We start from the raw sequence: 21,800 nt of genomic DNA on the forward strand, positions 1-21,800 counted from the left end.
AATTCTTTTTAGGGGCTGGAGAGATAGCACAGCAGGTTGGGCGTTTGCCTTGCACACGGCCGACCCGGGTTCAAATCCCAGCATCCCATTTGGTCCCCTGAGCACAGCCAGGGGTAATTCCTGAGTGCAAAGCCAGGAGTAACCCCTGTGCATCACCAGGTGTGACCCAAAAAGCAAAAAAAAAAAAAAAAAAAAAAAATTTCTTTTTATTTTTAAATGGGGGTGAGGGGAGGTGGAGGGGCCGTATCAACTGTGCAGAGGATTTATTCCTGGCTATGTTCAGGGATCACTCCTAGTGGTGCTCAGAAACCATATGGACCCTACATGTGCCCAGGATCAAAACAGGTTGGCTGTATGCAAGGCAAGTATCTTATCCTCTGTAGTATCTCTGGTCCTGTTTTTTGTTGTTGTTGTTGTTGTTGTTGTTGTTGTTGTTGTTGTTTTTGCTTTGGGGCCATATCCAGTGGTGTTCAGGGTTTACTCCTGGCTCGGCACTCAGAATCACTCGTAGTGGGCTCAGGGCATCATATGGAATGCCAGGGTTAAGCCCTGGTCAGCCACATGCAAGGCAAGCAACCTATCCATTGTACTATTTCTCCAGTCTCTTGGTCCTGGCTTTTAAACTTTTAGGTTTTTTTTTTTCTTTCTTTCTTTTTTATTTGTGGGGGTGGGAGGGTGGAGGGGTTGGGGGAGGCGGGGAAGGCATAGCCAACACCTGACACTGCTCAGGGTTTACTCCTGGCTGTGTGATAAGGGATCACTCTTGGCAGGGCTCCAGAGACCTACCTGCTATATTATCTCTTCAGCCCAGATTTATAATTTCTAAACCTTTAAAATGTGGCTAATAGATATATACAGGGCTTTTCATTCCCAAAATGTTGAATAAACATCTTTCTCCAGTGCACATGAAACACTCTCCAAGATACACCACATGTTTGGACCACAAAACACACCTCCATAAAATCAAGAAGATAGAAATTGCATCAATTATCTTTTCAGGCCATAATGCACTCTAAAAAGAAGTTAATCACACACAGAAATGAAGAATCAAATACACACCTGGAAATTAAACCGCTCACTGCTGAACAAACAGTGGGTTAGAGGGGAAGTCAAAAAAGAAATAAAGATTTCTGAAAACAAATGAGAATGAGGACATGAGCTACCAGAACTAGTGGTATACAGCAAAAGCAGTGTTAAGAGGAAAGTTTATAGCTCTGCAAGTGTTCATCAGGAAGGAAGAAAGGGCCCACATTAATAAACTGACCTCATGGCTAATTATCTTGGATAATGACCAACAAAAGGAGCCCAAACCAGGCAGAAGGAAGGAAATAATAAAACTCAGAGCAGAAGTTAATGAGCTGGAATCTCAAAAAACAATCCAAAAGATCAATGAAACCAAGAGCTGGTTCTTTGAAAATATAAATAAGATTGATAAATCACTAGCAAGACTCACTAAGAGAGAACCTTATAATAAACCAAATCAGAAATGAAAGGGGGCACAACCTTTCAGTTTTCATCCCAAAACAGAGACTATAGAAACTCAAAAGATCACCAGAAACTACTTTGAGAATCTCTACGCTACAAAACAAGAGAACCTGAGATTCCTATAACCTCCCAGGGCTAAACCAAGATCTGAAATACCTCTCACTATCAAGGAAATTAAAATAGTAATCAAAAGTCTTCCCCAAAACAAAAGCCCAGGCCTAGATGCATTCACCAGTGAATTCTTCATAATCTTTAAAGAGGACCTACTAACAATCATTTTTCAGGCTTTTCGAGGAAACCGAAGAAACAAGAACACTCCCAAACAGTTTCTATGGGCAAATGTCACCTTGATACCAAAAGCAGACAGAGATACCACACAAAAAAAGAAAATTACAGGCCAATATCCCTAATGAACACAGAAGCAAAGATCCTCAACAAAATACTAGCACATAGAATCCAACAGCTCATTAAAAAGATCATACAGGGGCTAGAGTGATAGCACAGCGGGCAGGGCGTTTGCCTTGCACGAGGCGGACTGGGTTTGATTCCCAGCATCCCATATGGTCCCCTGAAAACCGCCAGGGGTAATTCCTGAGTGCAGATCCAGGAGTGAACCGAGCATCGCTGAGTGTGACCCAAAACGAAAAAGAAAATTTGTTAAACATGCTTTCCTTGCTCCACTTCGCCTTTTTTGCTCCCTTATCAAAGATTAGATGGTCATATATTTGGGGGGATGTGTCAGAGTATTCAACCCTGTTCCATTGGTCTGCTGCTCTGCCTTTGTTCCAGTACCAAGCAGTTTTAATGACTACCACTTTGTAGTAGAGTTGGAGGTTGGGGAGGTTGATTCCTCCCATTTTCTTTTTCCCAAGAATTGTTTTAGCTATTCGTGGGGGCTTATTGTTCCATATGAATTTCAGGAGCGCTTGCTCCATTTCTTTGAAGAATGACAAGGGTATCCCTATAGGGATCGCATTGAATTTGTACAGTGCTTTGGGGAGAATTGCCATTTTGACAATATTAATTCTTCCAATCCATGAGCAGGGGATATTTTTCCATTTCCTCATGTCTTCTTTTATTTCCTGAAGTAGCGTTTTGTAGTTTTCATTATACAAGTCCTTTACCTCCTTAGTTAAGCTGATTCTGAGGTATTTGATTTTTTGAGGCACAATTGTGAACGGGATAGCTTTTATCATGTCGCTTTCTTCTCTCTCACCATTTGCATATAAGAAGAAAGCCATGGACTTTTGGGTATTGATTTTATAGCCTGCAACTTTACTATACGAGTCTATTGCTTCTAGGAGTTTCTTGGTAAAGGTTTTAGGGTTTTCTAAGTATAATATCATATCATCAACGAATAGTGAGAGCTTGATTTCTTCCTTTCCTACCTGAATGCCCTTAATATCTTTTTCTTGCCTAATTGCTATTGCAAGTACTTCCAGTACTATATTGAACAGAAGAGGAGAGTGGGCATCCTTGTCTTGTCCCTGTTCTCAGAGGGAAGGGTCATAGTTTTTCCCCATTGAGGATGATGCTTGCCGTAGGCTTGTGGTAGATGGCTTTGACTATATTGAGGAAGGTCCCTTCTATACCCATTTTGGCGAGAGTTTTCATCATAAAGGGGTGCTGGATCTTGTCAAATGCTTTCTCTGCATCTATTGATATAATTATATGATTTTTATCTTTTCTTTTGTTGATATGATGGATTATGTTGATTGATTTCCGAATGTTAAACCATCCTTGCATTGTGCTGGCAAAACTGGACAGCTACATGCAAAAAAATGGGCTTAGACCTCCACCTATCACCATGTACAAAAGTCAGATCAAAATGGATTAAGGACCTCAACATCAGACCAGAATCCCTAAGGTACATTGAAGACAAGGTCAGCAAAACCCTCCACGACATTGAAGCCAAAGGTATCTTCAAAGCTGACACGCCACTGGCCAAGCAAGTGAAAACAGAGATAAATAAATGGGACTATCTCAAACTAAGAAGCTTCTGCACCTCAAGAGAAACAGTGACCAAAGTACAAAGAAAATCTACAGAATGGGAAAGGATATTTATGCAGTACCCATCCGATAAAGGGTTGATAACAAGCATATACAATGCACTGGTTGAACTCCACAAGAAGAAAACTGCCAACCCGATCAAAAACTGGGGTGATGAACAGAAACTTTCCTAAAGAAGAAATCCGAATGGCTCAGAGGCACATGAGAAAATGTTCAACATCACTAATTATCAGGGAGATGCAGATCAAAACAACAATGAGATATCATCTCACACCACAGAGACTGGCCCACATCCCAAAGAACAAAAGCAACCGGTGTTGGCGTGGATTCGGGGAGAAAGGGACTCTTCTTCACTGCTGGTGGGAATGCCGACTGGTTCAGCCCTTTTGGAAAACAATATGGACGATTCTCAAAAAATTAGAAATTGAGCTTCCATTTGACCCAGCAATACCACTCCTGGGAATATATCCCGGAGAGGCAAAACGGTATAGTAGAGATGGCATATGTATTTCTATGTTCATTGCAGCACTGTTTACAATAGCCAGAATCTGGAAAAAAACAGAGTGCCCCAAAACAGATGACTGGTTAAAGAAACTCTGGTACATCTACACAATGGAATACTATGTAGCCGTCAGAAAACATGAAGTCATGAAATTTGCATATAAATGGATCAACATGGAAAGTATCATGTTGAGTGAAATGAGTCAGAAAGAAAGAGACAGACATAGAAAGATTGCACTCATATGTGGAATATAATGTAACTGAGAAGTACAAGTTGGCAACGATGCAACTTCTGGCATATATCTCTCTGGACTTAGTTACTAAAATACTAAAATACAGAAACCCAAAACCGAGAGGCCGCTAAGTGTGGTCACTCGACCTCATACCTCTTCATCCTCAGCAATAGAAAACAAATTATCTAATGCTTCCTTTTCAGCAGGTCTCACTTTAGAGGAGAGACTCTCCAAACAATAATAGTGAGTTTTGTTGAAATATTGTATGCAATCAAAGTGAAAGTAAAGTGAAATTTATTAGTTACACAGGCGGGGGGGGGGGGGCTGGGGGGGGGCTGGGGCGTCGGGGGGTTAGGGGTGTGGGGTGCGGGGTGGAGCTATACTGGGATTCTTGGTGGTGGAATATGTGCACTGGTGAAGGGATGGTTATTCGAGCATTGTATAACTGAGATTTAAACCTGAAAACTTTGTAACTTTCCACATGGTGACTCAATAATAAAATTAATTAATTAATTAATTAAAAAAAAAAAGAAAAAGAAAAAACAAAAAGATCATTGGACACCATAACCAAGTAGGATTCATCCCAGGGATGCAAGGATGGTTTAACATTATTAGCAAGTCAGTCTACATAATACAGCATATCAATAGAAGAAAAAACAAACATCACATGATCATTTTAATAGATGTAGAAGGCATCTGAAAAGATCCAGCACTCATTCATGATGAAAATCCTGAACAAAATGGGAGTTGAAGGAACTTTCCTCAATACAGTCAAAGCCTCCTACCATAACCCCACAGCAAGCATTATCCTCAATAGGGAAAAACTAAAAGCCTTCCTCCTAAGATCAGTCACAAGACAAGGTTGCCCACTCTCAACACTCTACTCAACTAATACTGGAATACCTGCCATAGGAGTTAGGGAAGAAAAAGATATCAAGGGCATACACATAGGAAAGGAAAAAGTCAAGCTTTCACTATTTGCAGATGACATGATACTATGCAAAAAAATCCTAAAGACCCTACAAAAAAGCTCCTAGAAACAATAGATTTGTATAGTAGAGTGGCAGGTTATAACATCAATACCCACAAGTCCATGGTTTCCCTATATGCAAAAATGAGATTTTTTTAACTCATTTTCTCTCTCTCTCTCTCTCTCTCTCTCTTACACACACACACACACCACCACCACCACCACCACCACCACCCCCCTTTTAAAATACTGCTTGTCGTATTTCCAATATATGTATTCTGGTTTTTGAAATTACAAAAGAAAACAGACCTTAAAAATGATCAGACAAAAACAATTTAACGTCAAATAACTAATATCAAAACAAAAATCTCACGTTTAAGAACCAAGAGTTTGTAATTTGCCATTTATATGGATGGAACTAGAGGGTAACATGGTGAATGAAGTCAGCCAAAAGGAAACAGATACAGAATGAACTCCTCACATGTGAGAGATATAAAGCAGCATAGCAGGGAATAACAAAAGACAGACCTCCAAGAACTGGTCTACCAAACTGAGCTAAGCGTGGCAGTGAAAAGGAAGAGGTGGACAGGGGTGGCGTAGGGAAGTGTTGGTATTAAGGCAGGAGGAAGAGGAATGAGGGGCCCCTGAGACAATGATGGAAGCAAATAGACATTCTGATGGAAGGTGTGGTATAGAAATGTTGTGTTCATGATACCCTATCATTGACAGTATTGTAAAATTATAAGTTACAAAAGGCCCAAGAGACCCTTAGGTGGGTAAGACACCTGCCTTTCATGAGGCCAATTTGATGACTGGTACCACCTCAAGCCTACAAGAGTGATCCCTGAGCACAGTCAGGTATGGCCCCCAAAAAATTAAAAACAAAAATATTATAAGTCATGGTTACTATAAATAAATTTTAAAAAAACAGGAAAATTAAGAATTAGGGCCAGAGAAACAGAGCAGGAATTAACATAAATGCCACATATGTGTCTGGCCCTGATTTAATCCCAGAGAGTCAGGATCCCTGTGCACTATATCCTTGGGCCTCACACTGAACCACAGGCCCTGTTGACAAAGAACTGCTAAGCGAGACCCTAAAGCCTCATGAGCACTGTTTGAGAGGCCCCCCTCCCAAAGTAAGTAAATATAATAAAAGCCAAGAGTAGAACTAGAGAGAAAACATAAAGGGCTGAGCATGTGGTAGAAAAGGGTTTGATCCCTGGCACTGCAAAGTCCCAGAGTATTGCAACCCCTAGGATAGTCAGGGGTTCTTCAAGCACTGTCAGATTGGGCCCCAAACCAAACCAAAACAAAAAGACCCAAGAGTAAAATCTAAGGGGGAATTGGATTAATAAACACAGATCACTCTTTCCAAAGATAATACAATAACAACTGAGGACTGTCATAAGAAAAATAAAGGATGAAAAAAACTGTAGTCAATGTTTTTTCTAATACCTTATATACATATATAAATAAGCTTTATATAAAGAAAATGCAAAAATATTTCATTTACCTTTTGTGTCTGAAGATACACAAGACTTTCCACCACAGGTACTAAAGATGCTGCTGCAACAGCTCTGACATCATCATCAAGATCCTGGAGTCCTTCTATTATTCTAGTTAAAACTTTAGGTAATAAAGTATTAATTACATCCTGTAAAGTAGTACAACAAAATAGATTAATTTTCTGTAGTACAATTATTACGCTTAAACAGTTCATAAAACTTCCCACGAGGGACTGGAATGATAGTACAGTGGGTAAGGTGCTTGTTTTGCAGATCCAGATTCAATCCCAAACACCGTGTATGGTCCATAAACCTCGCCAGGAGTAATCCCTGACTGAGCCCTGAGGAGAGCAGATTGTGGTATTAAAACATAAATAATAAATTTGTCACATGAAAGCATAAATTCCAATTTTTAAAAAATCTTATGAAAATAGTATTAGACATCTATGAACTAATTTTACTTTACATTTAGAAAGAATGAGTATGAAGTACTTTATTATTATTAGAGGAAGTAAGATTAGGGGAGGAGTGTTGGGGAATAATCGGTTGGACTTACTCCTGGCTCTATGGTGAGTGACCACTCCTGGGGATGCTTAGGGGACCATTAGGCCAAGCCAGTGATCAAACCTGGATCAGCTCTGTGCAAAGCAAATGTCTTAACACCTATACTATCTCTCCAATTCCTGAAATACTTTATTAATGTGATTTTGTTGATCAGAACATGCTCTGAGGTAAGATAAAAAAACTCAACTGTGTATACAACATATACATACTCCTCTAATAGAATCTTAACATATTTCTCACTCAATGCCACTGACAACAAAACAGGGTATGAGAGAAGTGAAAAGGGAGAGTTATTCCCTCCTTCTCATTATTACATTAGATTCTTCCCAGTGCCTCCACCAAAGATTGCCTCCAGAGGCTACTCTTGTTATCTGAATAATCTTACTGAAAATCAGTCTTTCCATTTCCTTTCTATTTTTCTTTTTCAGTGATCCTGGATGGCTCCAGATTACCTCCAGAGGCTACTCTTGTTATCTGAGTAATCTTACTGAAAATCAGTCTTTCCATTTCCTTTCTATTTTTCTTTTTCAGTGATCCTGGGTGCTACACCAGCATCCTGGATGCTACACCCAGCAGTGCTCAGGGTTAATTTCTAGCTCTGTGCTCAGTGACCATATGGAAAGCTGAGGATGGAAGCCAGGGCCGAATGCATGCAAGGCAAGCACATTACCTTCTGTACTATTATTATTTCAGCCTTCTTTCCATTTTCTAAAGCTAATTTACCATCTTTTAATTTGTTCCCAAATTCTTATTAGTATCATGTCTCTATCTTAGTACTTCATAAAGACAAATCTCAAATGACTGACTAATACGTAACATTTAAGACTCTAGGGGAATTTCATATAATTAATAAAAATTCATTAAAAGGGTAAAAACTTTGCCACATATGATTTCAAAAATGAGATGCTTACCTGACGAACTGCCAAAGCATATTTTATTCCCAGCAAACCACCATGTCTAACTTCCCATTGCTCTTGTGTCAGTAATTTAAGTAGCACATCCACAGTCTTATGAACTCCTGTTTCATTCATGTGTTTTAACACCACACCTAATGTTTGAGCACAAGTTTCACGGACTGGTGCCACAACCTACAGATGAGAAACAAAGGAAAATCCTATTTATAAAAGTTTATTTTGCAGGATTTGAAATCAAATGGACAGAGACTCCCTTAAGGGATACTTACTTCATCAGAAACAAAATCTCCAAATCTATCTAATGCAAAAACACATAGGAGTCTAATAACCAAATCTTCCAACCACTCTTGATGCTGCTGTATCATCTGTCAAAATAATATATACTATTAATAATAAAAATTACTTTGGTTGGGAAACATATTAAATTCAAAACTCAAAATAAAATATTGGGACAGATTTCAGTTATAAAAGCAGTATCTAAAATGTGTAATAGTCCCATTAATAATCTTTAATATTAGCATATCATCTTTGATAATTAGGTTGATATAGTATATGCCAAAATCTTTTGAAATTCATGGATTTATTGTAACCTGTAGACCAAGAGAAATAAAAAAATAAAAATAAAGATTTCTCTGATATAAGTAATGTGTTATGTATCTATTATCTATCCCATAAGCCGTGTCTTCATATTATATCTTTACATATTGGCCTCTAAACTATCCTCTTACTTTTCTTCCCATTCCATTATAGTCTTTTCAGATATTCTTTTTTTTTGGGGGGGTCACACCCGGCGATGCACAGGGGTTACTCCTGGCTCTTCACAGGAATTACCCCTGGCGGTGCTCAGGGGACCATATGGAATGCTGGGATTAGAACCCGGGTCGGCCACATGCAAGGCAAATGCCCTACCCGCTGTGCTATCGCTCCAGCCCCTTTTTCAGATATTCTTATGACTACATATTTTTCCAGTCCATGTTTGAGTATCTTGTGCCTGAATTCAATCTGTCTACAGATTTCTTCTTACCTTCTCATTTCCCCCTCAATTTATCTTTCAATATTTCTTACTTACTTCTGATTTTTAATTCTAGATATATACATATATATGTAATGTATAAAGGCCAACTACTAAAACTACGTGATAACTTCTAACTACACTTACCTCTTCTAAAGTGCTATCTCCCATTTTACCACCACTTTTCCCATGAGCTTTAAGGATTTCTCTAAGTCCAGTGCCTGCACCATGTCGAACCTAAAAACAATCAAAAAGCAAATGACACAGATTAAATACTTACAAAACTAAGTTTAACTTTTCTTTAATATGAAAAAATATATGTTTTGTTCCTACTTTCCAGAAATAATCATATAATTTCAAACATTTCTGTTATGTGGCTTTTTTAAATCTGGATCAGTGTTACCAAGGCCACAACCACACGCTATGCAAGTCCCTTAACCTTGGTACTGCATCTAGCCCCTATTCAAGAATTCACTAAAGTGCTTTTGAAATTAAAAATCTGGTTTAGAAAATCTTAATCAAAATTATCAACACTTTTCATAATAATTTTACTGCCTGGGAGAGGGAAAATCTATTATAGATAAATGAATGAAAAGAAATCAACACTATACTAAAAAAAAAGAAGACAAGGTGTATGAAAAGTGTATAAAGTTTATTTAGTAGATAAAGTTTCTACTTAGAAGGTAAGTGATTTAAAGCCCTGGTAAATGGCCCTGAGAAGGATATAGGGGAAGAAGAGACACAAGCAAATCAAAATCAATTGTGCTTGAGACAGGGTGCCCTCATTAGCAAATAAAAGCAGAGGAGATAAATTGTAATAAAGAAGTCTTGGGCTAGAGTGATAGCACAGCGGGAGGGCGTTTGCCTTGCATGCGCCTGACCCAGGTTCGATTCCCAGCATCCCTTGATCCCCTGAGCACCGCCAGGGGTAATTCCTGAGTGCAGAGCCAGGAATAACCCCTGTGCATTGCCAAAGGTGTGACCCAAAAAGAAAAAAAAAAAAAAAAAGAAATCTTACCTCCCAAGAAGGATTAAAAAGGTCATTGCAAAGTTCTTCACAAAAGCTCTCCAGAGGCCATTCATTTGTCTGAATAAGTAAAAAAGAATTACCATCAATTTATTTTTGTTAATTTAGGCAATTTAATAAAGCCCAGTACTAAGTTTTAGGTCTAGTTTTAATATTAGTTAATATTAGCGAATTTTAAATTTTGTGTGATTACCACTGAAATCAAAATACCTATAAAATGTTTATAATAAAATTTATCATGACAGATTATTAAATATTATCTACTGACACACTGATATTTAAAAATTACAAACAATTTCATAAAATAGTTCAGGATATATCAATAGTACCTCTTCAACTAAAGAAGAACTGTCTGAAATATTATCAATGAAGACTTTGGAATCATTTGCAGGCTGATTAATAACAACATTTGCTATTTTTCGTCTCTTTTCTTCTGGTTCACCATCAGTGCTATCATTGCTAAAAAATAAAAATCACCATTTACAAAAAAAAAGGACAAAGAATGAAAGTAGAAAGCATTATTTAAACAAATGTTTTGATATTCTACTTAAAATAATACACTTCAATTTTCATGTGTATTTTCTTTGGGGGTCATACCCAGCTGTGCTCAGATATCACTCCTGGCAGTATTTAAGGGATCACAGGTAATGCCAGGGATCAAACCCAGGTCAGTTGCATGCAAGGCAGGTAGCATCTTTCTTGCTCTGTTGATTTAAAGATGTAAACTCCATATTTATATAGTTATAATGCAATGCTATATCAATAATAATTAAATGTTAGTAACTAAGATTACTCAATGTTTAGGGGGCGAGGGACCACACCTGGCAGTGCTCAGTGCTTACTCCTGGCTCTGCACTTACGGCTCCTGGTGGTGCTGGAAGGGGTATACAGGTATAGGGTGCCAGGGATTGAACCCAGGTCAGCAGCGTGCAAGGCATGAACTCTACTCAATGTACTACTGCTCTGGTCCCAGCTTAAAATTTGTGTTGCTGTTGTTTTGCAATTTGGTTTTTGGTCCACAGCCAGTGATGTTCAGGGGTTACTACTGGTTCTGCACTTAAGAATCACTCCTGGCAGGCTCAGAGGGACCATCTGGGATGCCAGGGATGGAACCAGGGTTGGTCATATGCAAGGCAAATGCCCTACTTGTTCTACTTTCTCTCTGGTCCCTAAGTAAAAGATTTTGAGCACAACATATTCTACTACACTGATAAATGTAAAATGGATGAATCAAATTTTGCTTTTAAATTGGATCTGAAAAAAAATTTTTTTTTTGCCTTTTGGGTCACACCCGGCAATGCTCAGGGGTTAATCCTGGCTTTGCACTCAGGAATTACTCCTGGTGGTGCTCGGGGGACCATATGAGATGCTGGGAATCTAACCAAGGTCGGCCGAGTGCAAGGCAAATGCCCTACCCACTGCTATCTCTCCAGCCCCTGGATCTGAAATTTAAGTTGTCATTTTTCTTTCTCTTCAAACCATGTCCTCTCTATTTTACTTTAAACTCCCTTAGAGTAACAACCTGTTTTTGGCCAGTTTAACCTTTACAGGCTTTTGATCCTAAAAAAAACAAATATACAAAGTATAGCAATAAGACACTTGTATAGCACTATATCACTGTCATCCCGTTGTTCATCAATTTGCTGGAGCGAGCACCAGTAACGTCTCCATTGTGAGACTTGTTGCTACTGTTTTTGGCATATCGAATACGCCATGGGGAACTTGCCAGGCTTTGCCATGCAGGCGGGATACTCTCAGTAGCTTTAAAAATATGTCTAGAGGGGCTGGAGAGATAGCACAGCGGGTAGGGCGTTTGCCTTGCACGCGGTCGACCCGGGTTCAAATCCCAGCATCCCATATGGTCCCCTGAGCATGGCCAGGGGTAATTCCTGAGTGCAGAGCCAGGAGGAACCCCTGTGCATCGCCAGGTGTGACCCAAAAAGCCAAAAAAAAAAAAAAGTCTAGAAAATTTGAGTAACTATTTTATGACTAAAATACCAAAAAACACTGAGGTAGTCTGGTAACAGAATGTTACAAAGAAAAGAATAGCTACGACCATTAGTGTAGTACACAGCATTTTCTAAAATTATTGAACCTTCAACCATCAAAGTGCAATTTGGTTAACCATTTTTTTCTGTAAGAAAACTGAGCCTTTAAATTTCACTCTCTAATGTCCTTCCTCTCTCTCCAACTTAATTACACCATTGGTCGTCCTAATGTTCTTAAATTTATTAGGATGTTTCCTTCTCCAAGAATTTGTCCATGGGCACTTGCCCTAACCATGGTATGGGACCTTGAGCCAGGCTGTTTCACTCAGGGAACCCTGGAGGGAGGCAGCTGAGACCCCTCCCTGCCTCAAGGGACCCAGCCCCGGCAGCTGGAAACCTCCAAAACCCAGCCGCTACCATGCTCACGGCCACTCTCCACATGCTTGGGCAGAGCAACACCTATGAGTGAATCTATTCCTGGACCACACGAGATACTTGAAATCACACACCCTACCCATTCTTCAGGATTACTGCACCACATTTGATAGGGCTCAATGTAGGAGGCAACCAATCTTAGAGGAAAATCACTGTATCACTGTCATCCCATTGTTCATCATTTGCTTGAAAGGGGGCCAGTAACATCTCCATTTGTCGTCCTAGCCCTGAAATTTTAGCAGCCTCTCTTTACTCGTCCTTCCCAACGATACTGCAATAGAGGCTCTTTCAGGGTCAGGGGAATGAGACCCATCACTGTTACTGTTTTTGGCATATTGAATACGCCATGGGGAGCTTGCCAGGGTCTGTCATGCGGGCAGGATACACTTGGTAGCTTGCCGGATTCTCTGAGAGAGATAACTACAATAAGAGGCCGTGCAACCGCAAATGCGGCATGGTGCACTTCTGGAGGCTTTGTTTTAGTCTCTGAATCTTGGCTGTTGATGGGATTACATGAGGGGGTGGGTGGCAGTTTGTGGGTATGACTTGCCTAGCTACTGGAAAAAGAGGGATCTGGGTGGAAGAGGCCCAGTCCTGATCGAGGCAGGCTCGAGAGAGAAAATTTACATTATTATTGTTTTTTTTTTTTTACAGATACTTATATAAAAAGCACACACGGCTCAACCTTTAACAACATGGTAGTGATCTCTTAGAGAACGGCTTAATGCTCTCTGGGTAAAAATACAACAATCTTCATAGTCTTTCCTCTAAGGATTCTTTTCTGTAGCTTTTCAGCGGTTTTTCTTATTTTTTTTTTTTAATCTTATTAGTGAATCACCATGAGGTACAGTTACAGACAGCAATAGCACATGGTGTAGGGCATTTGCCTTGCACTCGGCTGACCTAGATTCGATTCCTCCGCCCCCCTCAGAGAGCCCAGCAAGCTACAGAGAGTATCTTGCCTGCCAGACAGAGCTTGGCAAGCTCCCTGTGGCATATTCGATATGCCAAAAATAGTAACAACAAATCTCACAATAAAGATGTTACTGGTGCCCGCTCAAGCAAATTGATGAGCAAGGGATGACAATGATACAGTGACAGTGTTTCAGTCATACAATGCTCGAGTACTCATCCCTCCACCAGTGCCCATTCTCCACCACCGATGATTCCAGTATCCCTCCTACCCCTTCAGCGGTTTTTCATAACAAACAATACAAAATATGTTATTTCGGTTCTGTAGGGATTCGGGTTTCGAATGGAAACACCCAAAATATGGTGGTGGAAAGGTGTAATGGTGGAGGGGTTGGTGTCTGAATATAAAATGTATGAACTATTTTATTAAAAAAAATTTTAAAATAAAAAGGAAGATTTTGTCCATGCTAGTCCCTTTATTTGGAATATCTTTTCCCAGTACTTAAAGGATTAGCACAATGCTTTTTTCAGATTCAAATCTTTTTTGGAGAGAGGAGGGAAGGGCAGTTTGGGCTATGCCCAGCTGTACTCAGGGATCTCTCCCGGCAGCATATGAGGTACCAGAGAAATTTAAAAAAACAAACAAAAAAAAACCACCAAATGAGGTGCCAAGGATCAAACCAAGGGCAAGTGCCTTAACCCTTGTACAATCTATGTGTTTCCAAGACTGAGATCTTTACTTTAAAAGATTTATTTCTCTAAATCTCTTACTGATCACCCTATACAAAATTTCAAACTCTTAGGACAGAGAAAGGAGTGCATGGGCTAAGACACTTGGCTGACCCCAGATGGATCCCCAGCACTACACATGGTCTCCTGAGAAGTGATTCCTAACCACACAATCAGGAATTAAGTCCTGCCAAGTGTGGTCCAACACTCCACCACAAAATAATAACATTTCAAACTCAACCCACACAACATCTCACATATTCCTTTCTTGTCATATAATCTTTTATTACTATTTCTATCCCTAGTATTGACATGCTATATATAAATAGCATGGATTTCTCATATTTACCCTATTCAATGTCTATCTTTCTCTGTAGAATATAAGTCTCAGGTAGATAGGCTGGGGGACAGGGCACAACAGGTATTGAGATCTAGCAGTGCCTAGAAGCAGCTCCCAATGTGAAGTGCTAAGGAGCCACTCAGGTGGTATTCAGGGACCAAACCTGGAGTTCCTACATGCAAAACCACATCCTCCTGTCCTGCGTCATCTCCATGGCCCCCAAACAAAATTCTTTTTGGTTTTTTGTTTTGCTTTTGTTTTGGGGCCATACCTAGCGATGCTGAGGGGTTACATCTGGCTCTGCGAGCAGGAATTACTCCTGGCAGTACACAGGGGACCATATGGGATGCCAGGGATTGAATGGAGGTCAGCCATGTGTAAGGCAAGCACCTAACTGCTGGGCCATCTCTTTGGCCCCCAAAGACAAGAATATTTATCTCTTTAACTCACTATTGTATCCTGAGAATCTAAAATAGTATTTGGCACAGAGAAAGCATTCAATAAATATTTGTGGAATGAATCATGAACTCTGAAAAATAACAACTATTATTTACAATACTTAAGTCTTTGGATAAAAGTCCTTAAATGGAAAAAAAGTAGAAATACTCGTTAGGTTACAACCCAATAAAGTGCTAGCTTAACAAACTCTGTAGTTAAGAGCTCAACAAAGATTTTGTACTTAAAGACAATACAAAACCCTTTGGCAGAAAGAGAGCTCAACAAACTAGAGCAAATGCTTTCCACGCAGGAGGCCTAGGTTCAACCCCTGGCACTGCACTTTTCTGAACACAACTAGTAGCAACTGCTCAGCAATAAGAGATAACAAGTAAATCCCGAGTCACCCCTCTTGAGTACAGGGAAAAAAACAACCAAAAAACAAGCCCAACAAAAGGTTCAACCTTCTATAACAAAACCTTATTTTCATAAGCTCTCACGTGCTTATTAATTTCCTATTCAAGCTTTTCTTCAACAAACGAGAACAAAAAGTTCTCATTTTTCTTTTCTTTTTTTTTTTGCGGGGGAGGGGCAATATCTGGTGGTGCTCAGAGCTTATTCCTGGCTCTGTGCTCTGAAGCACTAATGATAATGCTTAGGGAACCATATGGGTACCAGGGATCAAACCTGAGTTGACCATTATGCAAAGCAAGTATCTAACCTGCTATAAAATCTCTCTGGCCCCAAGAATCTTTATTTCTAACAAACCACAAAACTGTTTCTGAAGGGGGTTGTCAGAAATCACCCTTTGAGAAATACTGTTCCACACAACATAGATAACATTTTAGTTAACAGACTAAGAAAGTGAACAGTAGTTTTACCTAAACTGTTCCTAACTTTCTTTCAACAGGATCTGGCAAAGTATCAATCAGTTCCTTAGCCCCTGGCTAAGACAAGTGATATACTTTGACAATTCTCATTTTACTAAACGCAATACTTTTTTTTAAAAAAAAATAAGGGCTACACTCTGCAATGCCACCAAGATGACATACCACCTTTGGTGCATAGGGATTATGCTATACTTGGGAACAAATTCAGGACCTCACATATTCTAGGCATATGGCCACTTGAGCCAACTCTCTGTTCACTAAATTCAATTGGGGAGTGAAGGTGCAGGCTTATACCCAACAGTGTTTAGGGCTACTCCCAGCTCAGTGCTTGAAGAACCGAGCAGATCAAACCTGGCCCTCCCATACGCTAAACAATGACTCTGACTCAGTCTACTCAACTCTCTTCTCTGACCCTAAATGCAAAATTCTTTTTATTTTTTTCCTTTTTTGGGTCACACCTGGAGATGCACAGGGGTTACTCCTGGCTCATGCGCTCAGGAATTACTCCTGGTGGTGCTCAGGGAACCATATGGAATGCTGGGAATCGAACCCGGGTCAGCCTCGTTCAAGGCAAATGCCCTACCCGCTCTGCTATCACTCCAGCCCCAAATGCAATATTCTTAACTATGACCCTTAGGACATCTCTCGGACCACAGTCTTTAATACTCTGACTTCTATATACTTGTCCCAGAATATGCTTTTGTGTCCCAAGAATATTTCATGACTAGGCACTTATACCTGTTCTGTCTGACTGAAATATGATCTTTTTTTAAAGATCTCAGCGCTCATCCTGAGCTGCAATTAGTAGGAAAAAAAATGACATGGATAAACTTTTCTTGTTGTTAGTACCTAGTAATGATAAATACTGTCTGACAATTGAGCAAGATAATCCAAATGGAACTCTATAGCTAAATATCTGCAAATGTTTTTAGAAATAAAACACATTTAAGCTTTCTGTTAGAAATAAATAAACAAAATGATTACTACCTCTTCTCATTCGTTTCCACTGCATCCCTAGACCTCTGTTTCGCAAATAACTTGGCCATTCTTTTAGCTTTGTTCTTCTGTCTATTGCTCATTCCTGTTCGAAATTCTGAGTCAATCAATTCAGCTGCCTGGAGAGTCTAAAAGAATAAAAGAATTCAGAGTGTGAACTTTTGAAATTAAGATAAAATTAATACCCATTGTCTCAGTCAAGAACTGAGAATATATACTTTACTATATACAGTCTGATTGCATTCTTTCTTTGACACATTCCTTTGATTCTGTTGTATGGCTCTTCTTCCTTCTTCCCTATTCTCCCAACTCAAAACTTGTATTTAACTTTTTATGTCAGAGATGTGTCACAAATATATTCTCCTAACTTAGGACTTCAAAGTGGAATAACTTCAAAAGTTATAATAAAGAAAGCTAATAAAATAATTATCTGCTGAAAATATAAAGATAATTGCAGCTACAAGAGACTTGTTTATTATCCTATTGAGTACATATGACCATTTACATTAATGGAAAACACACTGTATGATTTAAATGCTTTGAACCCAAGCCTAAAATTGCTTTCTGCCTATAAGAATAAAACTGAAATGTATACTTCAACTTAACTAGGGTCACTAGTATGGATATCCTGCTATAGTCTCCAAGCTTACACCACATCCAACTGTTTTGGAAGCCCATTTTTCTAATATACTTGCCCTGTACTACACATCTTACACATTGCTCAATTATCATACTGTAATCACATTACATTTTTATTCTTTTTATTTCATTTACATCATATTTCCCTTTGTAGCCCATTTCTATTCCTCCCTTGTGGTCATTATAGTCTATGTCTCTGTAATTAATTAGTCTGTCATTATAGTCTATGTCTATGCACACTTTTCCTGCTCCCTTTTAAGCTCCCTTAAAAAAACAAAACAACAACAAAAAAATAAAACCTGGTTTTTTTTCCTGTCTGCAGCTTACTCACAACCACTCACCTCCGGTCTAAAAATACAGTTTAAAACTTGCGTGGCGAAATGCTTTTCAAACATTTTACCACCTGCAAATGAACAGTCATATTTGGTTTAGGCATATAAAAGCACTTCCCACTTAAAAGGAAGGCCAAAGAAATGAAAAGAATTTCCTGATTGCAAAGCAAGAATTCTGTGTGTGTTTATGTGTGGTTTCTGCGTGAATGTATGCATGCTGACTGAACCCATGGCATAATGCAAAGCACATGCTTTGCTTCTAAGCTGCATCTCTAACTAAAACAACTCTTTTTCTGGGGGAATGGGGGAACTGGAGGGAATTTTTGGGTCATACATGACAATGCTCCTGGCTCTGCACTCAGGAATTAATCATCTTTTATGGTGCTGGGGATCAAACCCAGTCAGATGTGTGCAAAGCCCTATCCACTCTATTACTCCGGCCCTCCCTAAACAATTCTTAATTGAGCCCTAAAAGAATATTGAAAGGGCAAGAGGAAAAAGTACTGGACTTTTTGAAAAGCACATATTCTGGCACCAGAGAGATATCTCAGTGGGCTGAGCGCATGCTCTGCATGCAGGAGGCCTGCATTAGATTCACAGCACTGCATGACCCCTCAGCACCACCAGGAGCAATCCTCTAGCAAAGAACAGAGAGTAGCACCTGAGCACAACTGGGTGTGGCCCCAAAGCCAAAATATAAAATAGCATTCGTGTGAACATACATTTTTTTTAAAGACAGTAACAGCTCTTACCAGCACCTTTAAAAAGTTCAGAGCGGAGGGGCTGGAGCATAGCACAGCGGGGAGGGCGTTTGCCTTGCACTCGGCCGACCCGGGTTCGATTCCCAGCACCCCATATGGTCCCCTGAGCACTGCCAGGGGTAATTCCTGAGTGCAGAGCCAGGAGTAACCCCTGTGCATCGCCAGGTGTGACCCAAAAAGCAAAAAAAAAAAAAAAAAAGTTCAGAGCGGAGAGGGGTGGAAAAAAAAGGAATATAGACATCCTTAGGAAATGGGAAGATGGGATGGATAAAGAATAGAAAAGAATAATCACAAAACTATGGTTCAGTCATACAACAAAATAGCAGGAAGCTGTCAAAAGAGAATTTAATCTATATTAGCTAATATGTTAAACTATGCAGACAGGAATGGTAAACAGATCGAAGCTGGGCCTCCTGCATGCAGAACACATGCTCCAGTCCATTTAACTATTTCTCTGGTCCAGAAAGAAACTTCTTATAAGTACTTAATATTCTAATAATGACATTCTAATCCTATTAGTTATAGAATAATTAATTATTCTAATTAATTACTAATGTTAGAATATTAAATACTTACAAGTTTCTTTCTGGACCAGAGAAATAGTTAAATGGACTGGAGCATGTGTTATAATTATTAATAATTATTATTAATAATTCTAATATTAATAATATTTTTTACATAGCTGAAAAATTTTCCCTTTGTTATTTTCTCAAATAAATGACTAATAGTTCCAAAGACTTCTAGTGCCAGTATATCAATGATGGTCCCTATAACTTTCTTGGCCTTCACTAAAGAAACAAAAAAGCAACTGACACATTAAAAAGCTCCCGGGGCTGGAGCAATAGCACAGTGGGTAGGGCTTTTGTCTTGCACAGGCCGACCTGGGTTCGATTCCCAGCATCCCATATGGTCCCGTGAGCACCATCAGGGGTAATTCCAGAGTGCAGAGCCAGGAGTAACCCCCATGCATCGCCAGGTGTGACCCAAAAAGCAAAAATAAATAAATTTTTAAGAATTAAAAATTAAAAAAATTTTTAAAAAAAGCTCCCAACATGAATGCCTTTTAAAAAGCACACCACTGTTTTAATTTAACATTTGGTGTCAATAGGAAATTTCTCTAACTTTAGAGTCAATGAACAGAAATTCAATTTAAAAAGACATTAAATTCAGGTAACCAATGGTTTTACCTACAGGCTGTTTGTTTACAAGGGCTGCGGAAGTCGGGTTGTAATCCAAATCTTCATCATTGAAGAGTTCCTCAGTACTCATTCCAATGGCTTCTCCCATGTTAAGGCCAAGTTTCTTCTGCAATAGTTTTCGTTGGCGTGCTATCCTCTCTTTAGGATCCACTTCTCCTTTAAACGGCAAAGAAATAATGTTCCTTCAATTTAGTTAAGAAGTTTTTTGTTTTTGTTTTTGTTTTCTGTACCAGGGACTGAACCCAGGTCTCAGACATGCGATGCATGTGCTTTCCCAATGAGCCATAACCCGAACCCAAGAAGTTTTTTTCCTTTGGGGTGCTGGTGGTTAGGCCACACATGGCTGTACTAAAGGCCTCCTCCTGGTTATGTGCTCAGGGATCATTTCTACCAGTATTCAAGGGTGTTTCCAGGGATCAAACTGGGGTCAGTTCTAGGCAAGGCAAGTGCCTTAACTTCTGTACTTTCTCTCTGGCCACCAAGAAGTTTTCTAGTATGTAAAGATAACTCAAAATCAAAACAGTAAAAAAAAAAAAAATTCTTAAACTGTTAAACACTAAACACATTACTTTTGACAATAAAACAAATCACAATCACAGTATCTGATGAGCATGTCGTAAGTTTTGATACCTGATCATGATCAGCAAACAATGTTGTAGCTAACAAAATATCCTAAGGTTTTGATTTTGACTAAGATTTCTCCTTGCCCTATTACCAACTACCAAGTATATATAAAATAGGTTTTATTTGGCAGGGGAAAAGTTCCAATAAAAGAACTGGCAAACTAGTATAGCAGGTAAGGTGCTTGCCTTGCACACAGTCAACCCAGGATCAATTCCTGGCATCCCATATGGTGAGCACTACCAGGAATGTTTCCTGAGTGCAGAGCCAAGAGTAACCCCTGAACCTCACTGGGTGTAGCCCAAAAAATAAAAATTAAAAAATCCCAATATATACATAATTGCTCCAAGTTTTGCCTTTATCTATTCTGATGACATTTCCTAGTCCAAATAGTAAAGCAATAAAATTGAACAAATCTTCACTAGTCCAAATAAAATTCTCAATACTTCAGCGAAAACCAGAGGAAAAACGGTATCTTAATAGTAAAAGTTCTGCTTTAAAACACCTTTAAAGTTCTCCTTTGAAATACCTAAATTGCAGGAGACAAGTCTAAGTTACTTGAAAAATATAGCATTTTAAAATAATAATGAGGGGCTGGAGTGATAGCACAGCGGGTAGGGCATTTGCCTTGCACACGGCCGACCCGGGTTCGAATCCCAGCATCCCATATGGTCCCCTGAGCACCGCCAGGAGTAATTCCTGAGTGTAGAGCCAGGAGTAACCCCTGTGCATCGCCGGGTGTGACCCAAAAAGAAAAAATAAATAAATAAATAAATAAAATAAAATAAAATAATAATGAGCTGGAACATATATGCTGCCCGAGCCCATGTGATGCCTGGGCCCAGGTGTTGCTGCTGAGCATAAGTGGCAAGCACATGTGGCACCTGCATCTCCCTTGAGGTGGGCTTTTTCATGTGTGTACTTTCATATTTTCATATCTAATGCTGGGATGTGTACTGGGGATCTCTCCACCTTTGGAGAAGTCCATGCTCATTCTTGAGTACATTATTCTCTCTCTTGCTCTCTCCCTTCCCTTCCTCAAAACCTCCTAAGAAAAATCTGTTTTACTTCAAAAACAAAAATAATAATAATAATAATGATCTACTTCTAATAATAGTTTGGTAAAATTTTCACTGAACTAACCTTCCACAAATAACAAACTCTAGCCAAAATATAAAAATCAGCTGCCTGAGTCACTGAAAAAAAGAATAAAAGTGAGAATATACTTGGGGCACTTGCCGTAGTACCTGAAAGAAGGTACAGGGTGAGTTCTCCCTATTTGCCACTTTTAGACTGAGG

At 39.3% G+C, this 21,800-nt stretch overlaps 1 protein-coding gene across 1 annotated transcript in view; it reads right to left on the reverse strand.

The window, feature by feature from the left end:
• Positions 1–21,800, reverse strand: part of BTAF1 (B-TFIID TATA-box binding protein associated factor 1) — a 94,770-nt gene that overhangs the window by 51,660 nt on the left and 21,310 nt on the right. Inside the window, exons 5-12 of the mRNA XM_055119133.1 lie at positions 19,873–20,036; positions 16,941–17,077; positions 10,554–10,683; positions 10,216–10,284; positions 9,345–9,434; positions 8,455–8,550; positions 8,183–8,359; positions 6,716–6,856 (exon numbers count right to left, since the gene is read on the reverse strand). Of these exons, the coding sequence (XP_054975108.1) occupies positions 6,716–6,856; positions 8,183–8,359; positions 8,455–8,550; positions 9,345–9,434; positions 10,216–10,284; positions 10,554–10,683; positions 16,941–17,077; positions 19,873–20,036 (1,004 nt within the window). The remainder of the gene's footprint in view (positions 1–6,715; positions 6,857–8,182; positions 8,360–8,454; positions 8,551–9,344; positions 9,435–10,215; positions 10,285–10,553; positions 10,684–16,940; positions 17,078–19,872; positions 20,037–21,800) is intronic.

This window comes from Sorex araneus, chromosome 11 (genome assembly GCF_027595985.1).
Source record: "Sorex araneus isolate mSorAra2 chromosome 11, mSorAra2.pri, whole genome shotgun sequence".
Taxonomy (NCBI): domain Eukaryota; kingdom Metazoa; phylum Chordata; class Mammalia; order Eulipotyphla; family Soricidae; genus Sorex; species Sorex araneus.